This window comes from Hyaena hyaena, unplaced genomic scaffold (assembly GCF_003009895.1).
Source record: "Hyaena hyaena isolate Hyena2069 unplaced genomic scaffold, ASM300989v1 scaffold_796, whole genome shotgun sequence".
NCBI lineage: Eukaryota > Metazoa > Chordata > Mammalia > Carnivora > Hyaenidae > Hyaena > Hyaena hyaena.
In genome coordinates, this window is record NW_024081429.1 from 390202 (window position 1) to 416740 (window position 26539).

The 26539-nt window shown below is 40.1% G+C and overlaps 2 protein-coding genes across 4 annotated transcripts in view; one reads left to right on the plus strand and one right to left on the minus strand.

Annotated features, from left to right (window-relative positions):
* Positions 1-26539, plus strand: part of MCPH1 (microcephalin 1) — a 270061-nt gene that overhangs the window by 111260 nt on the left and 132262 nt on the right. For both annotated transcript variants that reach the window (XM_039219166.1, XM_039219168.1), the window contains exon 13: positions 16271-16348. In XM_039219166.1, coding sequence (XP_039075097.1) covers positions 16271-16348 — 78 coding nt within the window. The remainder of the gene's footprint in view (positions 1-16270; positions 16349-26539) is intronic.
* The window catches only part of ANGPT2 (angiopoietin 2), a 59144-nt gene continuing 51008 nt past the window's right edge, over positions 18404-26539 (minus strand). For both annotated transcript variants that reach the window (XM_039219170.1, XM_039219169.1), the window contains exons 8-9: positions 22997-23127; positions 18404-19364 (exon numbers count right to left, since the gene is read on the minus strand). In XM_039219170.1, coding sequence (XP_039075101.1) covers positions 19204-19364; positions 22997-23127 — 292 coding nt within the window. In that variant the 3' untranslated portion in view covers positions 18404-19203. The remainder of the gene's footprint in view (positions 19365-22996; positions 23128-26539) is intronic.

The window sequence follows — 26539 nt, forward strand, 5'->3', positions numbered from 1 at the left end:
TATATACTAAAAACTGCAATTGCACAAACATGACAAACTTTTTTTAAAGTAATCTTTATGCCCAACATGGGGCTCAAACTCATGCATGATACACAATTTTGAGAGAGGATAGCTACATTGTCATTATTGAAGCCAACCCACATAATTTCTAAAGCTCAATATGCCATGTAACATTCATCTGCAACTTGTGTATGACTTGAGATATTCATTCCTCAGGATGCAGTTTCTTTTAGGGTCAAGATTTGAACCGTCTATATGATACACTTCAAGGACTACATTGTCTCTGTGTAAAGGACTGTCTCTCTCTCTCTCTCTCTGTGGTCCCCCTCCTTTTTTCCTTGTCCCCAGTGCAATTTGGGGGATTCTTAAAATATTCTTTTTGGCTAGCTGTATAAGCTTGCCTCCAAGAAAAACATTACTGAGAATGTTTTTATTTTAGGGTTTGTGTGGTAATCTCTGGAAATTGCTTGTAAAGGAGCATTCTAGCAGTTCTTTAAAATTAGATGGTTGTATGTGGCCCAGTTAGTCATATCAAAAAGAATTATGGTGATTTTAAAACAAAATTCAGTTCGAATTTTTATTAAAAAAATTTTTTTTAAGCCGTGTTGGCAATTTCTACGTGTTTACAGCAGTTAGTAGTTCCATTGTTCGCCCCGCTGTTTTCAGCAAAGAGAATAACTTGTGCTTTTCCTGCTTCATGACTGAATTGTCTGGCAGATACAGAGAAATAGAAAACCGTGTCAGGAGTTGCTCTGTTTCCTATTCGTGGGAGACAGGAAGTAACACAACAGAAAAATAAATTGATTTGACCAAAGTATCCCTGTAGACCACAGCTTTTTTGTTATGCTGTGTTTAAGCATAATAGTGCTGTGTGAATCCTTTAGATACCCTGTCTTCTGCCTCTGGTTTATTTGGTGTTTCCTCCCTTCTCTCGACTTACCTGTAGTTCTTTGTGTTCAGTGAAAGGTTGTGGAGGGCCCTGTGGCCACCGCTTCTTCCTTCTGGCTCCAGTGGCATACAGCTCCGTCCTTTTCAAAGACATGCCAGAGGAGTTGTGGAGTGATTCAGCCTGTATCCAGGTCAAAACCTGTTGATTCTGAACAGCTTAGGAACAAGACCTGATGCAGAGTTTTAAAGCCAAATCAGTTGTAAATGCAAATAAGAACTTTGTTCAGTTCTACAGCCAAGTTTCAGGACAGTTTAACTGTTGACAAAAGAACAGAAAACACTTTCTAATCAAGTGTTTCATAAATCAAAAGATGATGTCATAATGAGTTTATTTTCTTGAAACCATGTGATCCAGTGGTGGCTTCCTCGCGGTGGATTCAGTAGGTGGTGAGTCTGAGTTCATTGGTGTGCACGTAGAATCGAACGTCCAAATCAGAATGCAGCCTGTGGGTCACGTGGTCTGGCTCTCTCATCTGCCAGGAGGAAGCTGAGTTGCTCTCCTAGTGTTAAAACCAGTGGTCATACGGGCCTGGGTTCTAGGCTGGTCACGCGTGTTCTAGCCCATTACCCTGTCTCCTCAAGACTATTTAGAAAGACTCTTCTTGAAAACCATTCTCTCTCTCTGTCTCTCTTTACCTTAACTTCTGAGAATAAGGTTTAGACAGAATGAATTTGGTGTACCACATTTGTCCCTAGGGTTTTTGAGCTGTTTTCTTAAGTTCCCTCTAGCAAACGTTTATTGGTCGCAACCATGTGCTAGGCACTTATAATCCTAAGCTGACTAAGGTCTCCAGCTTGGCTCTTTGATTCCTCATCGGCTTGATTCCAAAGGTCTCTTCACTGTGCCACAGATTATAGCTTGGTAAATTACTTACACTTTAAAAAACATTTTCATACCCACTGTTTCACTGGGTTCTTCCATAACATTTTGCCACAGAGAAGGACCCTGTTTGTGTTTAGTGATGGAGACGTTAGGGGGTAAAAAAAAAAAAAAACAACAACTTGTCTGACTTGAATGTGGATCTTGGAAACAGTCTTGCTCATGGCGTTGTCCTGGGGTAGTGGCCATAAGCAGTCATCTCAAAGTACACCTAAGTTGTGTCCTTTCATTATTCAAGCAATGGATTCGTTTGTGGAGAGACTCATAGCCTGCAGTGCTTCCCTCCTTTCAGTAAAGTAGTTCCTGAAAAATGCCCGCAGCCTTCCTCCGCAGAACCGCAGGCACCCTCGGCAGAACTGACCCTCAGCAACCCGGGATGTAGGTGGTCCTATTCAGATCCCTCAGCTTCTCTGCCATCCCTTTGGCTCATCCTGGCAACTCCTCAGGTATGCCTTTTCCACACTGGAGGCACCACGCTTTCCTGGTTCCATAATCCCATGATTGAAGACATGTAAGAAAAGGTTATTTCCCTGGAAGATCGAGGGCTTTGGTGTTGCCCTTTATGAGAACATTTGAGAAGGACCCTAATGATCACAGTCTAAGGGAGAGCTGTTTTTAAGAGCAAGAAGTGTGTGAAGTCACTCTGGATGCAGCCATTGACTGTAATTGGAGTGAGGGGCCATCGTCATTTGTGGAATTCACAGCTTTATGTTAATAATTTGTTCCTTAATGTTATAAAGGTGCTAGATGGAATCTGATTAATGCACCTGACACACGAAAGCAAGTGCAGGGGGCCTGAAGATGAGACTCTGTGTGGAAGAGAAAGCCCTGAGGCATTTTGAGTGAGGAGAAGAAGGAGAGGTACTTGGAGAGGCTTTCAGGGACCAGAGCATGGCTCTGGAGGCCTCGATCAAGTGTTTTGAGTATTTTAACTAGAGAGTGACAGGCTTTTATCTCTCTGGCTTCTGTGTAAGGAGTGGATTACAGAAAGGTAACAGTAAGCAAAGTGGCTAAAAGGAGGCAGTAATGATCATGTAGGTCAGCAATTACCATGACCATGACCAGCATAGTGTAGAGAAGTTATTGGACTGGCGTACTTTTAGGAAGCTCTAACATGATTTGATAATACGTAGTATGTGGGACTAGAGAAGTCAAGATGGCTCCTGCCTAAATTTTTTACCTGAGCGTCTGAGGGTCGATAGTGGTACCATTTACAGAGGCAGGAGATACTGGAGGAGAAAAATGTTTGCAGGTTTGGGGTATAATAAAATAATCCTAATGTCTACATATTGAGTGTGAGCTACCCATGAGGCATTCAAGTAGAGATATCACACATCACATAGATGTGTGTGTATGTGTGTGTGTGTCTGTTTTCAGGGCAAAGGTTAGGAGTATAAATATTCCTTTGGGAACCATCAGTGCCTAGATAGAACAAAAGCCATGGTGTCTAGGGGGTGAGTGTACGACGAGGAGAGAAGCAAGTTTAACACTGAGCCCCAGGTTGTGCCAGCGTTTAAAACTTGAGAAAGAGGAGGATGAGAAAGCAAGGGAGACCAAGAAGGATCAGGTGGCCATGAGGAGAATGTGATGCTCAGTTAGAGGATGAACTGTCTCGGGAAGGAGACTGTGGGAGACTGTGTTTGACCTGCACACAAACGCTAAGAGACCAATACAATGAAGGCAGAGGAATAGCCATAGGACTTGACCAGAAGGTTGCTATCAGGAGCCTCGGCAACAGCAAGTGCAGTGATGAACTCGAACAGTAAGTAAAGAACTAGAAACGGCACAGCTATCTCTAGACCTCTTGCTACAAGTGGATCAGAGACTTGGTAGGTGGATGGGGCAAAGTGAAATATAATGAAAGCGCTGTGAGGTGGCCAGTTAAAAGATGATGTAGCCAGTGCTTGGGAGTGTGCCCGTGGGGCACCTGAACCTATTGGTCTAGCAGGAAAGAAGAAACTAGACTGAGGTTATGTGTATGAAAGCAAAAGGTGCCATATTTGCCACGCGGTTTAAATGGATGAGGCTGAAAATCAGATCAAGAGATTCAGCTTTGTTTGATACGTCGCTGCTCGTCTTGTTCAAAATTATGGCCAGCAGGGACCACTGAGTTTATTTTGTTTTGCTTTTTCCACACCTCACGTGGTCTCGTTCTTCCCTTATGGCTGAGCACCGTAGGACCTCTGCTTTGGTTGATGTTGAGTTGTGTCACAAATTCAAAGCTTGGTTTTAGAAAAACATTTCAGCTTTTCCTACAGGTGCATCTTTTTTATCTCAGTTCCTGAACTTTGTGTTGAGTTCCCCAATCGTCTCTTCTGACACCCAGTGAAAACTGTTTTCGTTTTGAGTAACAACACAGACTATCTTAACTTTAGGTTCTCATCAGAAAAATGCAGCCATAATTTGATGCACTGAGACTTCTTGAACATAGTTTTCAGCCTTGTAGGTATCTGTCAGTAATGTTGGGGACATTGTTAGGTTTCTAAGCTCTATCCCCAAGTTAAAGTAGATTGCCAAAGGGGCACCTGGGTGGCTCAGTCAGTTAAGCGTCCGACTTCAGCTCAGGTCATGATCTGGCAGTTCATGGGTTTGAGCCCCACATTGGGCTCTATGCTGACAGCTAGCCTGTTTCAGATTCTGTGCCTCCCTCTCTCTCTGACCCTCTCCTGTTCATGCTGTCTCTCCCTTTAAGAAATAAATAAAAAGCATTAAAAAAAATTAAAGTACATTGCCAAAAAACATCACTCTTGAACTCTGTGTCTGCATAGGCACCTCTATGAATTAGGCTCTAGTGATAGCACTAGGTTTTGAAGATAGCTGATGTAAGAAATACCAGATTTTGACAACTATCATACATTCTTCAAAACCATAGTTGACAACATTGTACATTTTGCTACCTGATGCTTTCTATGTACAATCTTTACAACACATTTGTCCTAAAATTCATTGCCTTGCAATGTTCTCTACAGAAAAGTTTTTAGGCTCTTCTTTACCAGAGAATGAGAAATCTGTAACTAAAAGTGGTTTTGTTCACTGAAATAACACTTTGCCTTAGGTGCATGATAGATTTCTCAGTTCCATGACAGATACCTTAGTTCTTTTGAGTTGACTTTATTTCTCACCCCTGGAGAGTGTCCTTCAGTGCAAAGAGAAACATTTCTCCACCAAATTTTGTTTTATATAATTTTTTTGAGATTTTATTTTTAAATAATCTCTACACCCAACGTGAGGTTCAAAGTCACAACCTCAAGATTGAGTCACATGCTCCTGAGCCAGCCAGGGCCCCTTATGTAATTTTTGTTTTGTTTCATTGTATAAATCACAAAACAAGAAAGAATAATATACAAATACTTAATGCTATTCACAATTTTTTAACTGAAGTGTAACTGATGTATTAGCTTCAGGCATACAACATGATAATTAGATATTTGTATGTATTATGAAATGATCTCCACAATAAGTCTACTTAACATCTGTCACCATACACAACCATAAATTTTTTTTCTTGTGATGAGAACTTCTAAGATCTACTCTCTTAGCAGTTTTCAAATAGTCACCATGCTGTACATTACATCTCCAGGACTCGTTTATTTTGTAACTGGAAGTTTCTACCCTTTGACCTTCAACCATTTCTGATAGCTGTGTATACTTTATTGTGGTAGAACATTTGTTTCAATTGTTAAACAGTATTTTTCGGTGATAAAACTTACTTAGTGATGGCCTCACCCTTCTTGGCACAAGAGAATGGGGCAAAATAAAGACAGCCTCAAGCATAAAAGCAGAATTTCTTTAACAAACCCGGTTATTTAGCAAAATACAAGCTCTTTGAGGGCAGAGACTGTACCTGTCTTTCCTCACCGGGCCCAGGGCCCCGGGATGGAACCGGAACACAGCACACACTTGCTGAATGAATACGTGAGTTGGTAGATGACCAAAGATACTTATCTCTTTAAAAATCCCCAGAGCTTCTTTTTGCCTCTGATGAGCTAAAAATGTCATATAAAAACATCATACATCATTATAAATTATGCAAGTGTCCATGCAGTTCATGATTTTCTTGTTAACATTCATGAAGATAAGATGACCTGATGCTCTCATTTAAGAAAAAAAGCTTTATAACCTAAATTCACAGAAAGAATAAGAAGTAGTGGCTGCTCTTAGTGGCCATAATATTTGGCTTCTTGTCTATGATGGTAATAATTTCTACTTTGTTTTCATACAGTGAAGTGATGTTTCTATTGTTTGTTTTAGTTACATTGGAATGTGTTATATTTATTTCTTTGTTTTCATTTTGATAAGAAAAGTACGAGCTTGTGTTATTTATAAAGCTGTTTGGACTTCACATATAAGTATGCTAGTGAAATGCTGAGTCCCCGTGGTCTTTGCTTAGCAATGTGTAGAAAGTGGCTCATAGTGGCCGTTAAGCTCAAACATCCAAGAATAATCCATTTTCATGTTTGCTGGCTGGAAAAGATTAGGTGACTATGAGCGGCATAAATCTCACTTAAGTGCCTATGTACTATATAGCTGAAACTTTTTGGAAGAATGTTTTGAGCATATATCAATGTACGACGTCTTTTTCCTCTTTCTATCTGGTATTTAGTCTCTGTCAGTATCTCTTAAAAAGGAAACAGACTTCTTAACTACTTATTTTTGGTACTTTATTGCTTATCTTATCTGTCTTGGTTAAATAGGTTGTATTAAGGTTTTGGTTTCCTGCCACTTTTTTTTTTTTTTTTTTTTTTTTGAGACAGTCAGAGCAGTGCTTTTTAAACACTTAATAACAGACGAACCCTCTGGGGATCTTATTAAATGCAGATTCTGGTTCAGTAGGTCTGGGTCCTAAGCTGGCTCCCAGCTCCCAGGTGATGTGCAGATTGCTGGCCCTAGGACCATGTGCTGAATTAGAAGATTCTAGAGACCAGCTGGCCATTTCTGGAGGACGGAGATGGGGCTGCTTCCAGACAGAAAATGTAAGGAGAGAGGCTCCAACAGGAGGCTTAGAGTCCCTCAGCTGGTCTGTCGGTACAATAATTCTTTGTGGACACGGAGACTTGAACAGTTTAGTGAGCTGCTTATAGTCACAATGATTGAAGATGGTGAGTTTTGCATCTGAATTCAGGCTTTCCTCAGTTCCTAGCCCATAATCTTTCGGCATCTACTTCTAGAGGTAGCCTAGAGAATATTTGTATCTTCTACTGCTTTACACTTGAATAGCTTTATCCTGCGGCTAGACACCACTGTATGTTTTTGAAAGATTAATGGATAAGAGAATGAGTTTTAATGTTAGCCTTACCACCCACTGGCTGTGTGACCAGTAAGGCCATTATACTCTTGAAGCCTCAGTTTCCTTATCTGTAAAATAATTGAAAGTTCACTGAAATAAAGTACTCAGTAAGTACTCAATACATGTCAGTTACCATCATTAAACAAGCATTTTTGATACCTGTCATTGGCCTTCATTCAAATCATAACTTGACCTTGAAAACATTATGCTAAGTGAAAGAAGCCAGACACAGAAGGTCACATAATGTCTGATTCCTCTCATACGTCCTACGCGGAACAGACAAATCCGCAGAGACGTCCAGCTGGTGAGTAGTCACCACGGGGTGAAGTGGATTGGGGCATGCAGGGTGATTACTGGGTGGGTATGGGTGTACTCCCGGAATGATTATTTAGAAATGAGAAAGAAGTGAATATACTAAATGCCACTGAACTGTACACTTTAAAATGGCTAATTGTGTATTATGAGAATGGAAACTTGATTTTTAAACATCATACACGGAGAATTGCCTCATTGAGGGAGGCATTACATCTGCAGAATAGGTTTATATTTTAAAATAACTTTATGGAATCATGTAAAGCATTTCTTGATGTTAAAAGATTTGGTAATACAGAGGAATGGCTTATTTTGGAACAAATATTATTGCCTTGCAACTTTGCCAGGTCAAGTTGGTCTTTTTGGAAGAGCATACCTCCTCTGTTTTCTGGCTCCCAAGTGTTTGGGACATAAGCACCCTATATGCCCTATTAGTTTGCTAAAAATTATACCACTGATAACCCCGGCTTTTTAATCCTGATGTTTAACCTAGAAATAACTTTGTTGCCCCAACTATTTCATTAGCTACATGGATACATTTGTAACTTAACAATGATGGATAATGTTTTCATGTGACAGAAAGGTTAACTAACTTGCCTTTTGTCACAGGGCTGCAGAGAGATGGAGATTTGTTTAACCCGGTTGCCAGGATTCTGCAGTGTTAGTATATTATATTGTGTGGTTGTGGAAAAAACACAAATATTATTCTCCCTCTAGGAAAAGTCAAAACAATATACATAGTAGCACATTCTCTTAAGATGTTGTTGTTTGAGCAAATTAATTACTCATAACTGAGACAAAGAATCCATAAACCCTGATGAGAAAATATTTGTGATTTGATTTGTATTGTTTTCTTGTTAGCTTAAAAGAGCAAAAGATTAGTACTCATTACTTTTGTTCCTCTTCAATAAGAAAGAAGAGATTTGAAGGCAGCCTGGGTGCCTCAGTTGGTTAAGCGTCCGACTTCGACTCAGGTCATGATCTCATGGTTCACGAGGTCGAGCCCCAGGTTAGGCTCTGTGCTGACAGCTCAGAGCCTGCTTCAGATTCTGTGTCTCCCTCTCTCTCTTCTCCTCTCCCACTCATGTTCTCTCTCTCTCTGTCTCTCTCTCTCTCTCTCTCTCTCAAAAACAAATAAACATAAAATTTTTAAGGAAGAAGAGATTTGCAAATGCTAAATATGTTTCTATACCTCCATAAACTTTTACAACTGTATTTTCTCCCACAGTTGGTGGGTGCAAGAATGAGTAGGGCAGAGATTGATAACAGACAACCCCAGTTTCTTTTTTTTTTTTTTTTAATTTTTATTTATTTCTAGGAGAGAGAGAGAGAGACAGCGTGAGCAGGGGAGGGTCAGAGAGAGGGGGAGACACAGACTCTGAAATAGGCTCCAGGCTCTGAGCTGGCAGTCAGCACAGAGCCAGACGCGGGGCTCGAACCCACGAACCGCGAGATCATGACCTAAGCGAAAGTCGGATGCTTAACCGACCAAGCCACCCAGACGCCCCGGGACAACCCCAGTTTCTTCTCAGTGATTAGAGTATGAACTATCTGAAAGTAACTAGATTCCCACAGGTTAAATCTGAGGCATGTTTCTGACAGTCAGATTTGAATATAAATTAATCAATGGATGTGTTCAACAATATGCAGTAATTTATATACAAAGAATATTGTTGATTTTTCCCATAAGTAAGGCCCCTCTTTGTCCATACCTGCTATGTTCTTGCAAGCATGGTTAGTGCTACAACTGCATTTGAATTTGACAATTAAATACGGTAGGTAGTAAGCTTTAGGGACAGGCCCAAAAACAATGACTGATTAGGCATTTATTTATGAACCTGAAATACATTTAGTATTAACAGCTACAGTAAAAAATTATGAATGTTGATCAGTATTTTCAACACAGTCAGTAATACTTTTAAGTGAGTTAACTCAGCTTTCTATTGCAGTTATAATTTTCATACTTGCAGTCAATCATTACCATTTAGAGTTAACTAATTTTTTCAAGCTCAACCCAAAATCACTATTTCATGCCACTTTTCTCTCTCTCCCAAACTTCTCTCATCACCTGTACATTGAAATAATTCTACATTGTTTTTCCTCCCTTTAAAATTATTTTTGAGAAGTTACTAATTAAGGGCACCTTGTTTAGTGGTTTTGCTTACTAAATGGTTTTTGAATAAATTAATTTTTTTCTTAGCAGAACAAATTTCTTACGCAAGTAAGAAAATATTAATAAATTATCAGGTGAATGTTAAGAGAAATTAGTTTGGTTCTGGTTTAGAAAGTAACATTTAGGAGCTGTTGCGTGGTTAAGTGTCCACCTCTTGATCTCAGCTCAGGTCATGATCTCACAGTTCATGAGTTCAAGCGCCACATCAGGATCTGTGCTAATAGAATAAATACTGCTTGGGATTCTGTCTCTCCCTCTCTCTGCCTCTCCCCTGGATGTCTTCCCTCTGTCTCTCTCTCAAAATAAATCAATAAACTTAAAAACAAAAGTGACATTTACTATAGTACTTCCAGTCACTGAATTTTCTAACTATTCTTTGGAGATTAGGGAATTGAAGTGGTTAGTAAAAGCACCACGACTGCTAGCCAGCACCAGTACTAGATGACAGTATTAGCTCTTTAAATTTAAAAACAAAGATGCATTGTACTTTCCATACATAGATACACTCATTTATGCCCAGAAACACTTTGGGTTTATGTTTTCCTGTTTTGTTTTTTAACAAATCAAATCTACCTCACAAAGGAATTCAGGTAATTGTACTGCTGTCAGTTTCTCTTCTGCACTGTATTGGGGGGTCTTAGTGCAATAATGGAACTAAAAAAGTATGCACAGATGGGGAAAGCAGTAAATGCAACTGTTTATTCACAGAAGACATGATTGGCTACATAGAAAACAAATCGACAGAAAAGCTCCCACAACTAGTGAGTTCTGCAAGGTTATAGAGTGCAAGGTCAGTATACAAAATTAAGTTGTGTGCTAGCAATAAAGAACTGGAATTCTGAATTTTTAAATGCAATTTATGGGGCATCTACATGGCTCGGTCAGTTAAGCGTCTGGCTTTGGCTCAGGTCATGATCTCACGGTTCATGGGTTCAAGCCCCACATTGGACTCTATGCTAACTGCTCAGAGCCTGGAGCAGCTCTGAATTCTGTGTCTCCCTCTCTCTGTCTGCCCCTCTCCCTCTTGCTCTCTGTCTTTCTGTCTCTAAAAAATAAGCAAACATTAAAAAAATAAAATGCAATTTATGTTAGCATCCACAGAAATTAAAATATTTAAATCCTGACAAAATATTTGCAGGGTCTGTGTGCTGAAAACCACAAAACACTCTGAAAGAAATCAAAGAAGACCTAAATAAAGAGAAATACTATGTTCGTGAATTGGGAAAATTGATAAGTTTTTTTAAAAACTTTATTTTTAAAGAGAAAGGGAGAGTGTGCTGTGCACAGGTGAGCAGGGGAGAGGCAGAGAGGGAGATTCCGAAGTAGGCTCTTTGCTGCCAGTGCAGAGCCTGACCCTGACACGGGACTCAGTCTCACAAACCTTGAGATCATGACCTGAGCTGAAAGCAAGAGGTGGAAGCTTTACCAACTGAGCCACCCAGGTACCCTGAAAATGTATACTTTTTAAGCCGTAGGTTGGTTCTCCCCTCACCTTTTTATTTCTTGAAGTATAGCAGACATACAGTGTTACATTTGTTTCAGGAATACAACAGGGTGTTTCAACATTTCTGCACTTTAGGAAGTGATCACCATGATAAACCTAGCCGCCGTCCCCCTTACTATACAAAGTCATTACATACTGTCATTCCCTATGCTGTACATTGTATCCAGTGTCTTACTTATTTTATAACTGGAAATTTGTACCTTCTACCCGCCTTCTCCTAGTTTCCCCATCCCCTGACTCCCCTCCCCCTGGAAAACCACTAGATTGTTCTCTGTATTCAGGAGTCTGTTTCTGTTTTGTTTGTTTGTTTTGATTTTTAGATTCCATATATAAATGAAATCAGATGGTATTTATCTTTCTCTTTGGTTCTCCCTATTTTGATCTATAGATTCAACTCAGTTCCAGTTACAGGCTCAGCAAGATTATTTTTTTGTAGATAGCCACAAGCTGGTTCTAGTTGCAAAAGCACTTTTGAAAGAGAAGAGCAAAGTTAAGTTGGATGATCACACAATAGAGGAATCTAGGTGGTAGTTAAATGAGAACTCTCTGTGCTATAAGTCTAGAGTGATCCAAACTAAGTGTTTTTTAAAAATCAAGTATAATTTATGAGGCTTTATAATAAAAAAAAAAATGGCACTGCTTGTTTCCTAGCCTGGATTTTCACTCCCAAATTATCCTTCTGACATTTTGCCTACATATCTCTAAATTAAATGCTTTTCTTGCCTTTTTTTTTTTTTAATTTACTTTGAGACATTGACTTCCTTCTGTGGAAGATCATATTATGACTGTATAAGCTGTCTTTTAGTATTACCCATTCTTCTGATCCCAGTGTACTCAGTATGGTTATGATTTTTGTTTAACATTTTATTATTCATATAAACACACATTCGTGCACGCGCCACACACACACACACACACACATGAATGAGTATATGACACTATTTGAATTGAGCCATGTAATGTACTATGATTCATTTCTGGTAATTTTTGTTTGTTGGTTTTCCTGAGCTAATCATTGACAGTTATTTTGATTGCTTAGCTTTCTATGTACCTGTCACCAACTCTCTGCAAAAATTTCTAAAAGCACTATATTTCTCTCAAATCTATCTATGCATCAGCTTATCTTCCAATCTCATGTATTATTCTTAGAACACCACCTATGAACCCCTTTGTCCTCTTCCCCTTGATCCTGGTTCTCCCTCATGTATAGAGCTGCTGTTGTCTGGGGACTTCCATCTGTGATCCCAGGAATTCCATTCTTATTTGGTTTGCCCATGTTTCCAAGCTAGAGGATTTTAACAAATGGGTATAAAGTCATGTTCAGTTATGAGGCACTGAAAAGCTGATTGGAACTCTGCCTGCCTGAGTTCCAGATCACAGATTTGATGTGAATGGAGGTGTTTGAGGTTCGAGCATTGGTGTTTGTGTCTTTCTTCCCTGGGTTTCCTGGGTTGATCAGGGTGCCCAGAAAAGAATGGCTGGTGTCCTGACGTCCTACCTGTAGGGTCTGTGCTGGTAGCCTAGGGGGAGGGCTGGAGAGGTTTTCCCAAGAGCTTTCCACTACTGCTGTCAGAACAACCTGTCTGGCTTTACTTTTGTCTTGTTCCTGTGGGGGGTGGGCTAGGGAGTAGGAGATTTCTCCTTTTTACCCTGTTCTATGCCTCAGTTTCAGATGAATCCACTACCACCGTTTCTTTACCTTCTGGGGAATCTGTGGAGGAAATTGGAGCTTCCTCCTTCTCTGGACGCTTAGGTCCGAACTTGCTTTGTCCTTCTCAATGATTTGTCATTTATGTATCTGCTCTGCAACTCCCAAAATATCACCCTGTTTTATCTGCTGTGGACTCTTCTCTATTTTTAATTCCATCCTTTTACGTTGACTATTGGGAGGTGGTGAAGGTAAAGATGTGCTATTTTGCTGTGTCTTACCCATGAGTCAGCCTCATTGTCTTCCTTATAAATGATACTCTGATTGACTTGCTCTCAGTATTGGTGCCATTTCCTGGCTCAGGTTCACTGTAGCTCTGCTCGCTTGTATGGTCCAAATAGAATGATTAGATTTATATAAAAGGAGAGAAGACCATTTGTGTTTTGCCTGGTATGGAATGATCTGCATGGTCACACCTCCATTGTGGAAGGTTGTCTCATCAGTAGCTATTAATCTAATAATAAAGCAAGAAAGCATTTCCTATTTAAATTCACTAACAGGGCTCAAGTTTTATGAATGACAGTTCTAAAATGTCAAAAATATTATATTCATTCGCAGTGATGTTGAAATAATTTGGCCCTCGTTTTAAGGGCTTTAAACATGGAATTTAATCCTCTATGTTTATGCAACCCAATTTCTTACTTTACGTTAGCTTCTCAATTATTTTTATTCTATCTCATATATGATGAGAAATAATGTTGGGTTCACCTTTTAGTTCACTTACACCCTTAACTGTGATCTTGCAGAGTAATTTCCTAATATTGAGCATTCTACTAAGGTGAAGATGTGTTTGGCTAATGAAAGAACTGAAAGAAAAATCTTGCACTATAATCCTGATTTCATTGCAATTAACTTAGTGTTTTCTGCTATCTGTGTTCAATATTAATTCCTGGGATGCCTACATAAATTAATTCACTTACCAAAATTCTACTGTAGATGCCTTCTGGTTTTGTGTAAGTGACATTTAGAAGGAGACAAACTCAGAGAACATAAATTTTCTCCAAGAGGTTAAATTCAGTTGACATTTTAATGTGGACTACATTTGAACTCAAATGCCACATGCATTTTTAAGACTGGTTCCTTGGATTCTCTCACTGGTACTTTATGTTTTTCAGTATACTAATCCTTTCACATTGCCTCATGTCTGAAATGGACCTGATGTTGAAAATTTTTTAAATGTTTATTTATTATTTTTGAGAAAGAGTGCAAGAGAACAAGCAGGGGAGGGGCAAAGAGAGAGAGGGAAACATAGAATCTGAAGCGTCGCTGCAGAGCCCAAAGTGAAGCTCAAACCCATAACTGTGGGATCATGACCCGAGCTGAAGTCGGATTCCTAACCAACTGAGCCACCCAGGCACCCTGATCTTGAAACTTTTTACATGTTATTTCCTGGGCTAATCCCAGATATGCAGGGAACCACACACATATCAGTGTGTCTCTATAAATGATACCATACACTGACTGATAAAAGTAAGGTAAACGCTGTGTTAATTCAACATTTTAGCCACGTCTAAAGAGCCAGGTAGAAACATGATTTCAGTGTACCATTTTTCTCATCTCATTCCTTCTTTCATTGATCTTCTGAAGACATAGATATAGATATCGATATCGATATATCTACACACACACACACACACATTTTATGTTGATTAGGCAATAAAAATGAGGGGAAAACAGAGACTTAACTGACCAAATGCTGGTGTACGTGCAGATCTAAGTGACGGTGGAGCAGATTCTCTGAGAACACAGCCCATTACTTGCTTTCTCTAATGAAGACATACTTCCCAGTTGATACTCGATTCCCATCCTGTTATCTGGGGCCCAACACCCTCAGAGCTCTTTCTCTTGCCTCTTCTGGATTGTCTCTGGATTCTCCCAGCCAGCAGTCTTCCTGCATATTCAAATGCCCCTGTGCACCCAGGATGGAAGCAGGGTCTGTTATTAGACCTTACTGTAGGAATGTAACCAGCTCTTATTTTCTTACCACTTCTTCCAAAGCACCCTTTTGCCAAAAAGAGAACTGGCTTTAGTCCTGCCTTGGCACGTGACATTCTCTACATGCATGAATGTCCTCTCCCCTTCCCACTGTATCTCTCTGCCTGATGAAGACCTCATTTAAAATGTCTCCTCATCTGTGGACCCTTCCTTGATTCTCCTAGACTGAGTTAGTTTGCCTCCTTCTATAGGTTCCCACAGAACTGTTTTGAGAAACCACCATTTGTGGTTTGCCTTCATGCCTCCTGCCAGAGAGTGAACTCCTCTGGGACAGGGTTTGTGTTTTCAGGACCTAGCGTGGGTTCTTATTCAGGGTAGGCTCTCAGTCAGTTGTTCACAGATGAACAGATAGTGAGCTGAGGAAAGCAGTTGTTGAGTCAATAAATGCAGCTGTTTAAAGTAAGATCCATGCCAGTGCTAAGAATTATCATTCAGATTCTGTATCTTGTCATTATCTTTATTCCACTAGCATACTCACTTTTTCTTGGAAATGAAATATTGCTGACTCACGTTGGATAAGTACTAGCTTTATTCTACCAAAAGGAAATATTTAAGAGCAATATCCCATAGATGGGTCTGAACATAGGAAGACACCCTCCTCATCCCCAGTAATTTGGCAAAAAGAACTTAAGCTTTATGCAGCAACTCTAGAAAAAAGAGTAGATTCACTGAATGTAAGAAATAAAAATTGCAGATAAAAAATGTGGGATGTAATTCAGTTTGATTATTTTTGTTATAAAATTCTGTTGGTTCATAGAAATAGGAACATATTTTCAGGGAATTGGGTCATCAAGTAGAGATAACTATAGAATCTAGAACATTGTTGAATTAAAAACAAAAATATTGTTTTGATCATTTAAAATATGTGGGTTCAAATAGCAATAATAAATATTAATAATAACGAAAACCTGTTTATGAGACATTTTATCCTTCTAAAGTCTGGGAAGGATTTTCAAATGTTCTAGGAGAACTTCTGAAAATATTAGTCCATGTTAGAAACAAAGTCACATGCCAAGAGGGGTTGCTTTTTGAATTTAAGCCTATGACCTATCTTTTCTTAATAAATGTGTTGTTGTTTTTTTAACTAATAAAATCCTGGAATACTTACTGAGGATTGCCTATAATGACTCCTCAAATTGGAAACTTGGAATTCCTAAAAAAGTAATTCATATGTTTGTTATTGGGGTAATGTTTAGTATTTGGCCACACTAGGATAATAACCCAGATTTCGAATCATCGTGAGACTTTTTCCTTAAACAAGCGTTTATTATTCATAAGATTGATGCAACATGAAGATTCTGATGACACTTTGGTGTTTAAGACACATCTGGTTCAGATCTATGGAGCGCACAGTCACTGCTGGGCTTTTTGTTTTGTTTTGGCTACATCTTCAAAGTGGTTTATTGTCCCCTGCGAGCCTAATGAATCTGTAATAAATGTTCTGCTTATTGTGTCACTTGTAGGTACTGTGGTCTTTGGAACTGGGTCACTGGATTTCCGAGGAGCCGTTTGAACTTTCTAACTACTTCCCCGCAGCTCCTGTAAGTCAGGTGTTACTTTATTACAGTAAATACAATTTGGCATTCTCAGGAAATTATTATTTGCATAAATACAGACTCAAATGTTTATTAAATCAAGATCAATTATGCTCACAATGAAAAACACGTTTTCATATGAAGGACTTAACACTTTTTTAATCTGTTTGTGAGGACAAATGTGGGAATGTGAGAACATTCTGTAAAAAATTGTGAAGAATGAAATCTCAAAGAACTTTAATTATAAAGTCCTCAGGATTGAGAAAAACAGAAATGAAAAGGGACTAGGTTCTTGGGAAGGTGGTATGATATATTGTTTACTGTTTTACAAAATAATGCTGTTACTGCTTGTAGAGATAGAACCAACCAGGTATAAAAGTCGTGGCCACCTCACAACATGACACTGTCCTTATGTGCTGATGCTTTTCCTAAATGCAACTGCAACTTCACTGAATTTTAAATATTTCAAAGGCTGAATGGAGGTTCTAATTTTTTAAAAGATAAAGTAAGAAGTAGGCAATTTCACTTTTAATTGGAAGCAGGATTGTGTAGATGTTGGCTCTCATTTGCAAAATACAGTTAACTGGTCTGTGACAGAGTTTAATCTTTTGGAAGATTAATACCTAAAAGATAAATGGTGATTTTAATCTGTGACTGGGGCTGGTGCTGTGCGCCGTTTGAGCATGCCTGGGACTCATGTAAGAAGAGGTCAGACTCTGCCTTCTCATCACTCTAGTTTTCTAGGTTGTTGGGTTGCTTTTGTTTTCATTTTTAAGATCACTGTTTGGATTTTCTCTCAACTTTATAAATATTTTCTTAAGGAGAGAAAAAATTCCTCTCAGCAAGACTCTTGTTTGAAATACCGTGTAAGGAATTGAAGTGTAAAGACACAAATCCCCCCTACTCCCTGTCGTAAGAGAGTATATACGTAACTGAATAACACAGTGAGGCTTGTCTTTGAAATGCATTTTACCTGCCTACATGGGCACATGGTATAAATTAAGTACGTGGTTGCCGATTTTTCTTGTAATGTCATTCCCCATATCAGTGTCTGCCGTGTGGTCCTTGAGATATCATAGAAACTTAGGGTTTCTTTTGAAGTGAAGCTGTCATCCTATTAACAGATATTTTTTTGACTTGATACAAAGCTGTGGTACCTCTGTTGAGTTTTTAAAGCCTACTTAAATGTAATAAGAGAAACTGCTCAAAGATGGGTAGGCTCTCCGCTCAGGTTATTTGTTGGTAAAACCCAGTGAAATAGTGGAATAGTTTAGAGTCCATATTGACTCAAAACATGTAGCAAACGTGAGTATTTTAAAACGAAGCTGGGGTGAGGGCGTATAGGGTAAAATAAATTACATAAGAGAAAACGGAATGTAGAAAAAACAGTGGTAGAACAGTATAAGGTGAAGAAAGACATGAGGTAAATGCTGGATTCAAATTTGGCTCTACGCTTCCTAGCAGCAGCAAACTTCAAGGCAAATATGTGAGAAATGGCTTCCAAATTATAAAGCATTCCACAGTGTACATTAGTGTTAATCGTACTATGAAGACTTCAGATGGAATTAAAACTCTAGGGGTTTAAAGTTTTGCAGCCCTTAAATCCGTGCTCTCAAAATTTTTTATGAAAGTCTGAATCTACTATAAATGTCAGATTTTGGTTTTGCACTCCAAAACAGTTATTTTTTTTGAAGTTTGCTGGTGGACATTTAAAAAAATGTTACTAATGGAAATTATTTTTATTAACAAAATGTTACGAATGCAAAATAACTTTAGGGGTGAAACTAGCTTGAGAAGTATAGCTTCGTAAGTGCTTTAAATAGAAAGGTTTTCTCAACCACAAACTAAATTGTAGCCTACTTCTCTAAAATTTATCTAACTAGAAGAGGAAAAAAAAGACCTCTGTAACAGAATAGCGAGGAAAATATAGTAAAAGCTGTTTGTCAGTGAATTAAATGTATAATCTTCTTCATCACTAAAAAAATCAAATTTTTCCTTGTTGTGAGGCACAGTCAGTTGTTTCAGAATCAAATTACAAAGTCGTAAATATTATCATAGAGGTTCAATGTAGTTATCTAATAAGTTATATTTAATTACTAAAAATACCTTCATATTTAACAGCCAGACAGAAAAAATAGTACAATCTTCATATAAACGGAAAGAACAAACATTTCCATTAATTTCAGAGACCCGGGAGGTTTTCACCTTTTAAATTGAAATATATATCCAAACATTAACTTAAAACTGCACTGTCCACACGTAATGTAAGTATGCTGTTTTCAAAATGAAAGTTTAAAGCACTTAAGAGGAGGAGCGAAAACGCGTTAGCTGTGTTTTTCCTTGTCCAAATATTAAGCTGCAAATAAGCACTTCCCAGAAAGTCCCTGAATATATATTTTAATGGCTTAGAGAAGTTTTTTCCTTTCTTTTAATTACGGTAGTGACGCTGAACTCGGGACATATGGATATTTATAGAATCTATAAACAGTACTTCGAAGGACGCAGCTCCAAGGTTATCTCTGCCGCGTAGCTGAGAGTTCTGTTTTCCAGTTATTTACGGATGAACTCGACACAACATTCTCGGTTGTGACAACAGCATCTGTGAACTGTCAGTCCGAAATTCGCAGGCCCCCCTCTCTCTTCCCTTTGGGCGGTCCAGCAGGTCACAGTAACCAGGGTTGTGCTTTGGTTCTCGAGCGATGCGGGTCTAAGCGAGGAGGTGCGAGGGGCCCCGTGCACTGAGTGTGTGCTGTCTGTCTGGAGGGGGAAGAGGGGACAGCACGCAGCCGACCGTGTGAGAGCTGCAGGACCAGGTCTCTGAAAATCGTGCAGCCCGCCACTCCTCGGGTGTGTGCGGGCGTTCAGAAGTCTGCGGGCCGGATCATCATGGCGGTGGCCTTGAGCGAGTAGCCCGAGCCCTTCCAGTAGTACCACTTAATGCCGCTGAACTTATTCGTGTTCTGCCTCTGTGGGTAGTACATTCCGTTCAGGTTGGAGGGACCACACGCATCAAACCACCAGCCTGTGGAAGTAAGGGCGCACAAGGGATTAGGAATCAGGTGACCCTAAGTGTATCTCACCAGTAGAAACACCCCACTAATCCACCAGTCACATTTCGTGCATTTGAAGTAGACACATGCAGATATTCTTGAGGATAGAATGTGCTGCACTGACAGGTGCGGGTGTGACATTCCAGCCTCACCCAAGTGAAATTCTAGTTCCATGTGGCCAGTGTTTTCACAGGCTGTCTTCCTCCTTTCTCCTTGTGCTGTGTGGAAAGGCCAGTCACCCGGAGACATGCACGGCACACGGTCCGCAGTCCCGATTTGGTGAGCACCACAGTACAGTGGAAAGTAAGGATGTAAGAAAACTGAAGAATTGTTGGCTGACTCTACTGGATTACTTTCCAGTTCCAGGAATTAGTGGGCCAGGCTGATTGAAGTTCCTCTCCGCCAGCATGCTTTTCTTATTTTAATTTTTTTAATGTCTTTATTTTGAGAGAGGGACAGAGTGCAAGTGGAGGGAGGGGCAGACAGAGGGAAATTCTAGTGCGAGAGGGAGGGAGGTAAACCAGGAGAGACTCTTGAATGCTAAGAACAAACTGAGGGCAGATGGGGTGGGGGGGAGGGGGAAGGGGGTGATGGGCATGGAGGAGGGCACTTGTGGGGATGCACACTGGGTGTTATATGGAAACCAGCTTGACAATAAACTATTAAAAAAATTTTTTACAATCAATAAGTGTAAAAAAATTTTTTTAAACTGTTATTGACATCTGCATACCTAGCAAACTAAATAAATAATGGGAATGAGCCTGAGTTCATGGGAGACCCTAGGGGCATGTATTTGTCAGACAACTTTACTTGTATCTGTAAAGTTCTGTTTCTTTAAGTAAAAAATATTTTGCCGTAATGATTGTATTAATTATATTTACACATGAGGCTGTGATGATCAGTTATTCCGTCCAGTGGCCTAAATTCTTTCCTGATGGTGACAGCTCATGAGTCGAGCTGATTCAGGTTTAATGTCTATTTGATAAGACATATGTGTGTGTCTTATTCAGAATCCTTCACAAATATTCAGGAATGTTGCAGATTTATAGCTCTGTCTGTTCTAGAGCCTCCTGGCTGACTTAACTACAGAATTTGCTGTCCGTGCACAAATCTAGCTGACTGTTAGGCCGGTTTACCCGCGGCCCAGACTGTGAGTTGGAACCTGACCTCCTTACAAGTCGGACCGCTGCACTTTCTCTCTTGGGCGGTTTCCTCTCCCGGTCTCTTTCCCACTTCCACTCTCAGCCTTAAATCTTGATTTGAGTAAATAAATACATTGTTTCCTTGGTTATTAATGTACTTCTCCTACTCTCTTGAGTGGCTCATGACATACGGGTGGTCTGAAAGCCGCCTCCCTCTTGAGCGGACAGCTGGGTTCAGTGTGGGAATGACAGATGGGAAGAAAGGACGCGGTAGATTAGGTCCCCCTGAACCCACCCCTTTCCCCCCTTTTTTTTGGCTTCAGAAAGGATGATGATGGTAGCATAAGGGGGACAGGCAGCTTCTACACAGTCAGTACAGTGGCTTCCTCTCGCTGAAATCATCATGGCCAATAGGGAAGACCTGCACCGTCAGTATGTATCATGTCTCTACATATGCATATATCACCTAAAAGACTGAATTTTTTAATGGGTCCTAATTCTTTCAGTATTTTTTAAAAGATAGGTAAATTTACTGAGTTTCAAACTATTTCCGTAAGTAAATCCCTTCTTTTGATTGTAAGTGATTCTTAACTGAAGTGCAGGGGTGCCTGGGTGGCTCAGTCTGCTAAGCGTCCGACTTCAGCTCAGGTCATGATCTCACAGCCCATGGGTTCGAGCCCTGCGTCGGGCTCTGTGCTGACAGCTCAGAGCCTGGAGGCTGTTTCAGATTCTTTGTCTCCCTCTCTCTCTGACCCTCCCCTGCTCACGCTGTCTGTCTGTCTGTCTCTTTCTCTCTCAGAAATTAAAAAAACAAAAAACCCACAAACACATGATAAGCTTAGACCTTGTTGACATAGTACCTTATATTTGTAAAATCCACTGACCACAGCACTTACCTTTGTCTTTCCTGGGTGAGTAATGAATGGCTTTTTTGGTAATATAACTTACGATCTCTACACATTAAACGCTGCCAACTTCCTGTTTCCCTTCACATTCAGTTTGTACTGTTGGCAGAATTTTTGTTGCTGGTTTAAATCTTTAAATATTTTTTCGAGGCGCCTGGGTGGCTCAGTCAGTTAAGCGTCCAAATTCATCTCATGTCATGATCTCACAGTTCGTGTATTCAAGGCCCATGTCAGTCTCTGTGCTGACAGCTCGGGGCCTGGGGCCTGCTTCAGATTCTGTGTCTCCCTCTCTCTCCGCCCCTCCCCTGCTCATGTGCTTGCTCTCACTCTCTCTCTCTCAGAAAAAAATAAACAAAAAATTTAAATCTCTCAGTATTTTTAAGAACTACCGTGTCAAACTTTGTTCTTGTCTTGGTCATAATCAGCTGCTTCTGGTCATTCCATTTCTAAGCTTTTAGAAACCGGAAGAGTATATTTTCTAGCAGTTGATTTTTTGTCGTTGAACTCCTAAATGTTTCTGACTACTCATATGGATGTAGTTTCCATTAAAAAAATTTTTTTTAAGTTTATTTATTTTGAGAGAGAGAGAGAGACAGAGGGAGTGGAGGAGGGGCAGAGAGAGGGATAGAAAGAATCTCAAGCAGGCTCTACACTGTCAGCATAGACATAGAACCGAGTGTGGGACTTGACCCATGAAATTTTTTTTTAAAGCAGTCTTATACTAAAGAGAGCAAGAAGAACATGAGAATAAACACCTTAATCTAAAGTGGACAATCATTCATTTTAATATGGTACACAAAAACAAAAAGAACAAAAAAAAGATTGGTTAATTAGTTTCTTTGTGTTTGTATTTGCTGTATGTTAATGAAATCTTTTTTTAAAAAAAAAAAAAGATAACCGAAAATTCCATGTCTGAGCAATGAATTATTAATTGGAGACATTTCTATGTTAATGAATCTTTGTCACTGTTTTGCTTGCTGTTTTGAATTTTTAACCTTTTTAAGTATTTATTTTTGAGAGAGACAGCACAGGGAAGGAAGGTGCAGAGAGAGGGGGGAAAGAGAGTGAATCCCAAGCAGGCCCTGCACTGTCAGTCAGCTCAAGAGCCTGATGTGGGGCTTGAACTCATGAACTGTGAGATCTTGACCTGAGCCAAAACCAATAGCTGAACCCTTCACTGACTGAGCCACCCTGGATTTTTAACCTTGTCAATAAAGCAATATGAAATTGAGCCATTGCTCTGACATCTGCTACTCAAGAAGCACAAACTCAGGGGAGCTTGCTGAGTATCAGAGGTCCCCTCTCGGTGCCAGAGTGAGGTCCTGAAGAGACACACAGTTGGCCTGCGGACAATTCTCGCACAACATCACATTCTTGCTTAAGACTCAACAGTCTGCAAAAGTGGAAAACAAATCCCCCTATATCTAGCGAGTTAAGTCTGTTTATGAAATGTGGCCATTGTCGCCAGTCACAGGTTGAAGTCCAAATAGCCAGCCTCCCGCTCTTATGAAATTCTTCCTTGCCAAAACAAATAGGAAGAGAGAAAAGCCATCCCACCTCCTGTGAGCATTTGTGAACATTTGCAAATACATTTGTCGTTGTCTGCATCCTTTGTGCTAAAATCATTTCCTGGTTGACTGATGCTGCTTATTTTGCCGGCTGTCCCTGTAAGTCCTTGAAGGTGAATCCTGAAAGCATGCAGAGAGGGAAAAAAAAAAAAAAAAGAAAGAAAAGATAATAACATAATTGGCCTGGGCTGTTGATTTACCATAGTGGAAAATTTTTTATAATGAAGAATTCCATTCTGCAGAAATGCGTTCTGTACTGGTTAGTGTGCTAATGCATACTCTGGACAAAATATTTTCATGCTGGTATAATAAACAGGAACCAACTTATCATCAGATCCTTAGGCAATGAGGAATGTTTTCATGAAACCTTCAGCTCATATCACTTGCACAAGCATCAACGGGGGCTTTAGGGCCCTTTCATTTATTTTCCTGCTGCTTTCAGATAAACAAAAAAGGGGGAAATACAATGTGAAAGGGTCCTCTTTCCAAGTCTCCAGGCATCATCCATATAGAAATGAGAGCCCCGAGATGAAGAGGCAACTTCAAGCATCATTATTTTCAGTGGGGTGGTGGGAGTGGGAAGGGCAGTGGGCAAGGAAGGATCACTGAATTTGGAGTAGAAGTCTACAGTGCTTTGTAGAAAATACATCCTTATGGCTGTTTTGCCTCATTTCCATATGTTATTGTAGTAAGCCTGCTAGACACTGAGAAAGGAATAAACAGAATATTAAGTTAGACACTAGAAAATAGGCCATACTTGTAGAGGATTGCCAAAATCTGGTTTGTGTCAGTGATCTGTGTGCCAGGGAGGAGGTAGAAGGAAAGAGGAAGTATGTGAACACTGCTTTGAGCAAGCCCATTGGCAGATGGACACAGTACAGCTCAGAGCAGACTTTCACGTGCTGTTGTGTGGCTGTGTGGATGTGACATTGCTGTACATGGAGTCGGGTCGTGGTGGAGCCCGAGGCATGGAGTCCTGACCCGGGGATGCTACAAAACAAAACCCTGCAGTGTCTTGAGGGAGAACTGTACTATAAGTTTGCAAAATGATGCTCCTCTTTTGCTGACCACTACCTTGAAAGAAATGTAATTTCCAAAAATTCATGTTGGAACAGCGGGTGGAGAAGAAAGGGAAGGCTCGCCAGGGACTGTCTGTAACCAGCCTGTGCCAGGCACTTTCACAGGGTTGTGTGTGGAGTGCATGCACCGGCCCTGAGAGGCAGGTATTTACCCTGGGAAATTGTTGGAGCGCCTGGGTGGCTCAGTTGGTTAAGCTTCTGACTTCTGCTCAGGTCATGATCTCACAGTTTGTGAGAAAGAGCCCCACATTGGGCTCTCGGCTGTAAGCACGGAGCCCACTTTAGATCCTCTCTCTCCCTCTCTCCTTCCTGTTTCTCCCTCACTCACACCCTCTCACTCTCAAAATAAACAAACATTAAAAACCTTACATATAAAATTGTTGAGATAGGAACGTACACATGTAAAACTGTTCCAGAGATAGGAAAGTGGTGGAGCTAGCATTTGCACCAGATGTATCAAAATCCTCTGTTATGTTTCTACCCTGATAGAACCTTACCAGGGATGTTAGTTTATTAAGGAATAGTTCTGAAAAGATGGGGGTATGGAGCACACCAGATGGAGTGCCATAAAGTCTTGGTTCTAAGTCACTTTCGCATTAATGACTTAGACTTAAAATTGTTTTTCATGTTGTAGCCCCCATCCTAAGGCCTTGGCTGAATTTCTGAATTTTAGCGTTATCCTCATGTTTGAAAAATGACCCTGGCCCCTAACACAGTCTCTAACTACCTGCTGCAAAGCATTTGTGTATGTTGTACTCATTTCTGGGATTTTGAAAGACTTTTAATTTCTTTCCAGGCCCTTCTCATTAGTCATAGATAGGGTTGAGATAGACCATTTTGCTTATCTTTCCTCCTTTGCAGTCTCTTACCTCCTTTGAACAACATCAGTTCTTATGGGACTCATGAAATTTCCCCCTGAAGGTGAGCAGAATCTGTGAGAACACTATTTTTTATTTGTCTTTGTGAGAAAGGTTGCTATCATATTAGATCTTCTGTTGTATGGCCCCTTGCTTTATAGTTGTTTTCTTTTAAATTTGGTTATTAAGAATGACCACATTGTTAAAACTGCTTTAAATTGGTATCAGTTGATTTTATAGAATAGTGGAGTGGGGGGGGAAAAAAACCATGCCAGCATCTAATAATGACATCTCAGTGTTGCCAGACTGTGAAAAGTGATAATCTTTAAGGCTTAATATACAGATAGTTTTTTTAGCTTCAGTAACAAAAAAAAAAAAATTCAATTGATGCATTTTACCTTTCCTTATAACATTTATTTTCCAGTCTGCCAACATTTGGGTAAGACTTCTTGAAGGTGGCTATAGCGGCTCTAGACAGTGGCATTCTGAGACACCTGTGTTATTTTTCAAGCCACATCACAGTTCACTCGTCACATTGACATGTTTTACTAGGATGATAATTGTTTCAATGTAGTGTCTGTCATATATGGCCAAGTGAATTAAAGTGAGCTTTGAGTGAGTGTGTGCTGTTTTCAATGGCATATCCAAAAATTGATCGCATTTCTAAACGAAATATCTGTTAAGAACCATCTCAGTTTAAAATATTTTTATAATGTCAGCATACAAGGGTAATGACCCATTTTGTAAAATGTCCTTATGTAAACAGTCTAATCCTTAATTTTTGTGGTTCTTTCTTTTCTTTCTTTTTTTTTTTTTAATTCCTCTGTTGTAGATTCCTAACTGTTGCCAGTTGAGAAAATATTTAGCTTGGAGGTAAAACAATGACCAACCACTCGTGTCTAAAAATTCATTGACGTTTTGATCTCTTTGGAGTCGACTTAGAGCTGCAGTGGGGCCCAAACACCTATCTTTTCATCCATCTGAGTCATTGCTCCTCCCAGAGAGCCCTGCTCTCTCTCTAATGAGACTTGATGAGTCTGTTTCACTGACTTCTTAAAAGTCATGTCAGTGCTAGCTGTACATTAGCTGTGTTCAGAGTTTTCAGAATTTTGACCCCCTGCTTATAAAGCAGCACACACTAGACTGGTCATCGGGTGGCTGTTCAGGCAAGCTACTCAGCCTAGTTGTTTCCCTGTGCTATTCACTGTGACCCTGCCCTGGGAGGCCAGCTCCAGGACTTGGAAATCGTGTTTATTTTCCAAGCTGCTCAGATCTTGGATTTTCTGTTGGGCGGAGGGTCTGAGTTGGGCATCAGTGAGATCTAGGTGGGACTGTAGACCACAGAATGACTGTTTTCCGTGACGTTCCCGTTGAACTTTATTTCTGACCTCAGCGTATGTATTTTCACGATGTGTGTGCTTAGGCCTTTCAGACCCCTTCAGGGCTATGTCGGTGACTGGACGGTTCTCTTGTGCCTTCTGAGAACAGTTCCCGCGGTGCCACCTGGCACACGACCTCACCGCTCTCTGCCTGGCATTGCACGTGTGTTTCTAGGTACCTCCTTCCATGAGAACATATGCAGATATGTGCCTTTGC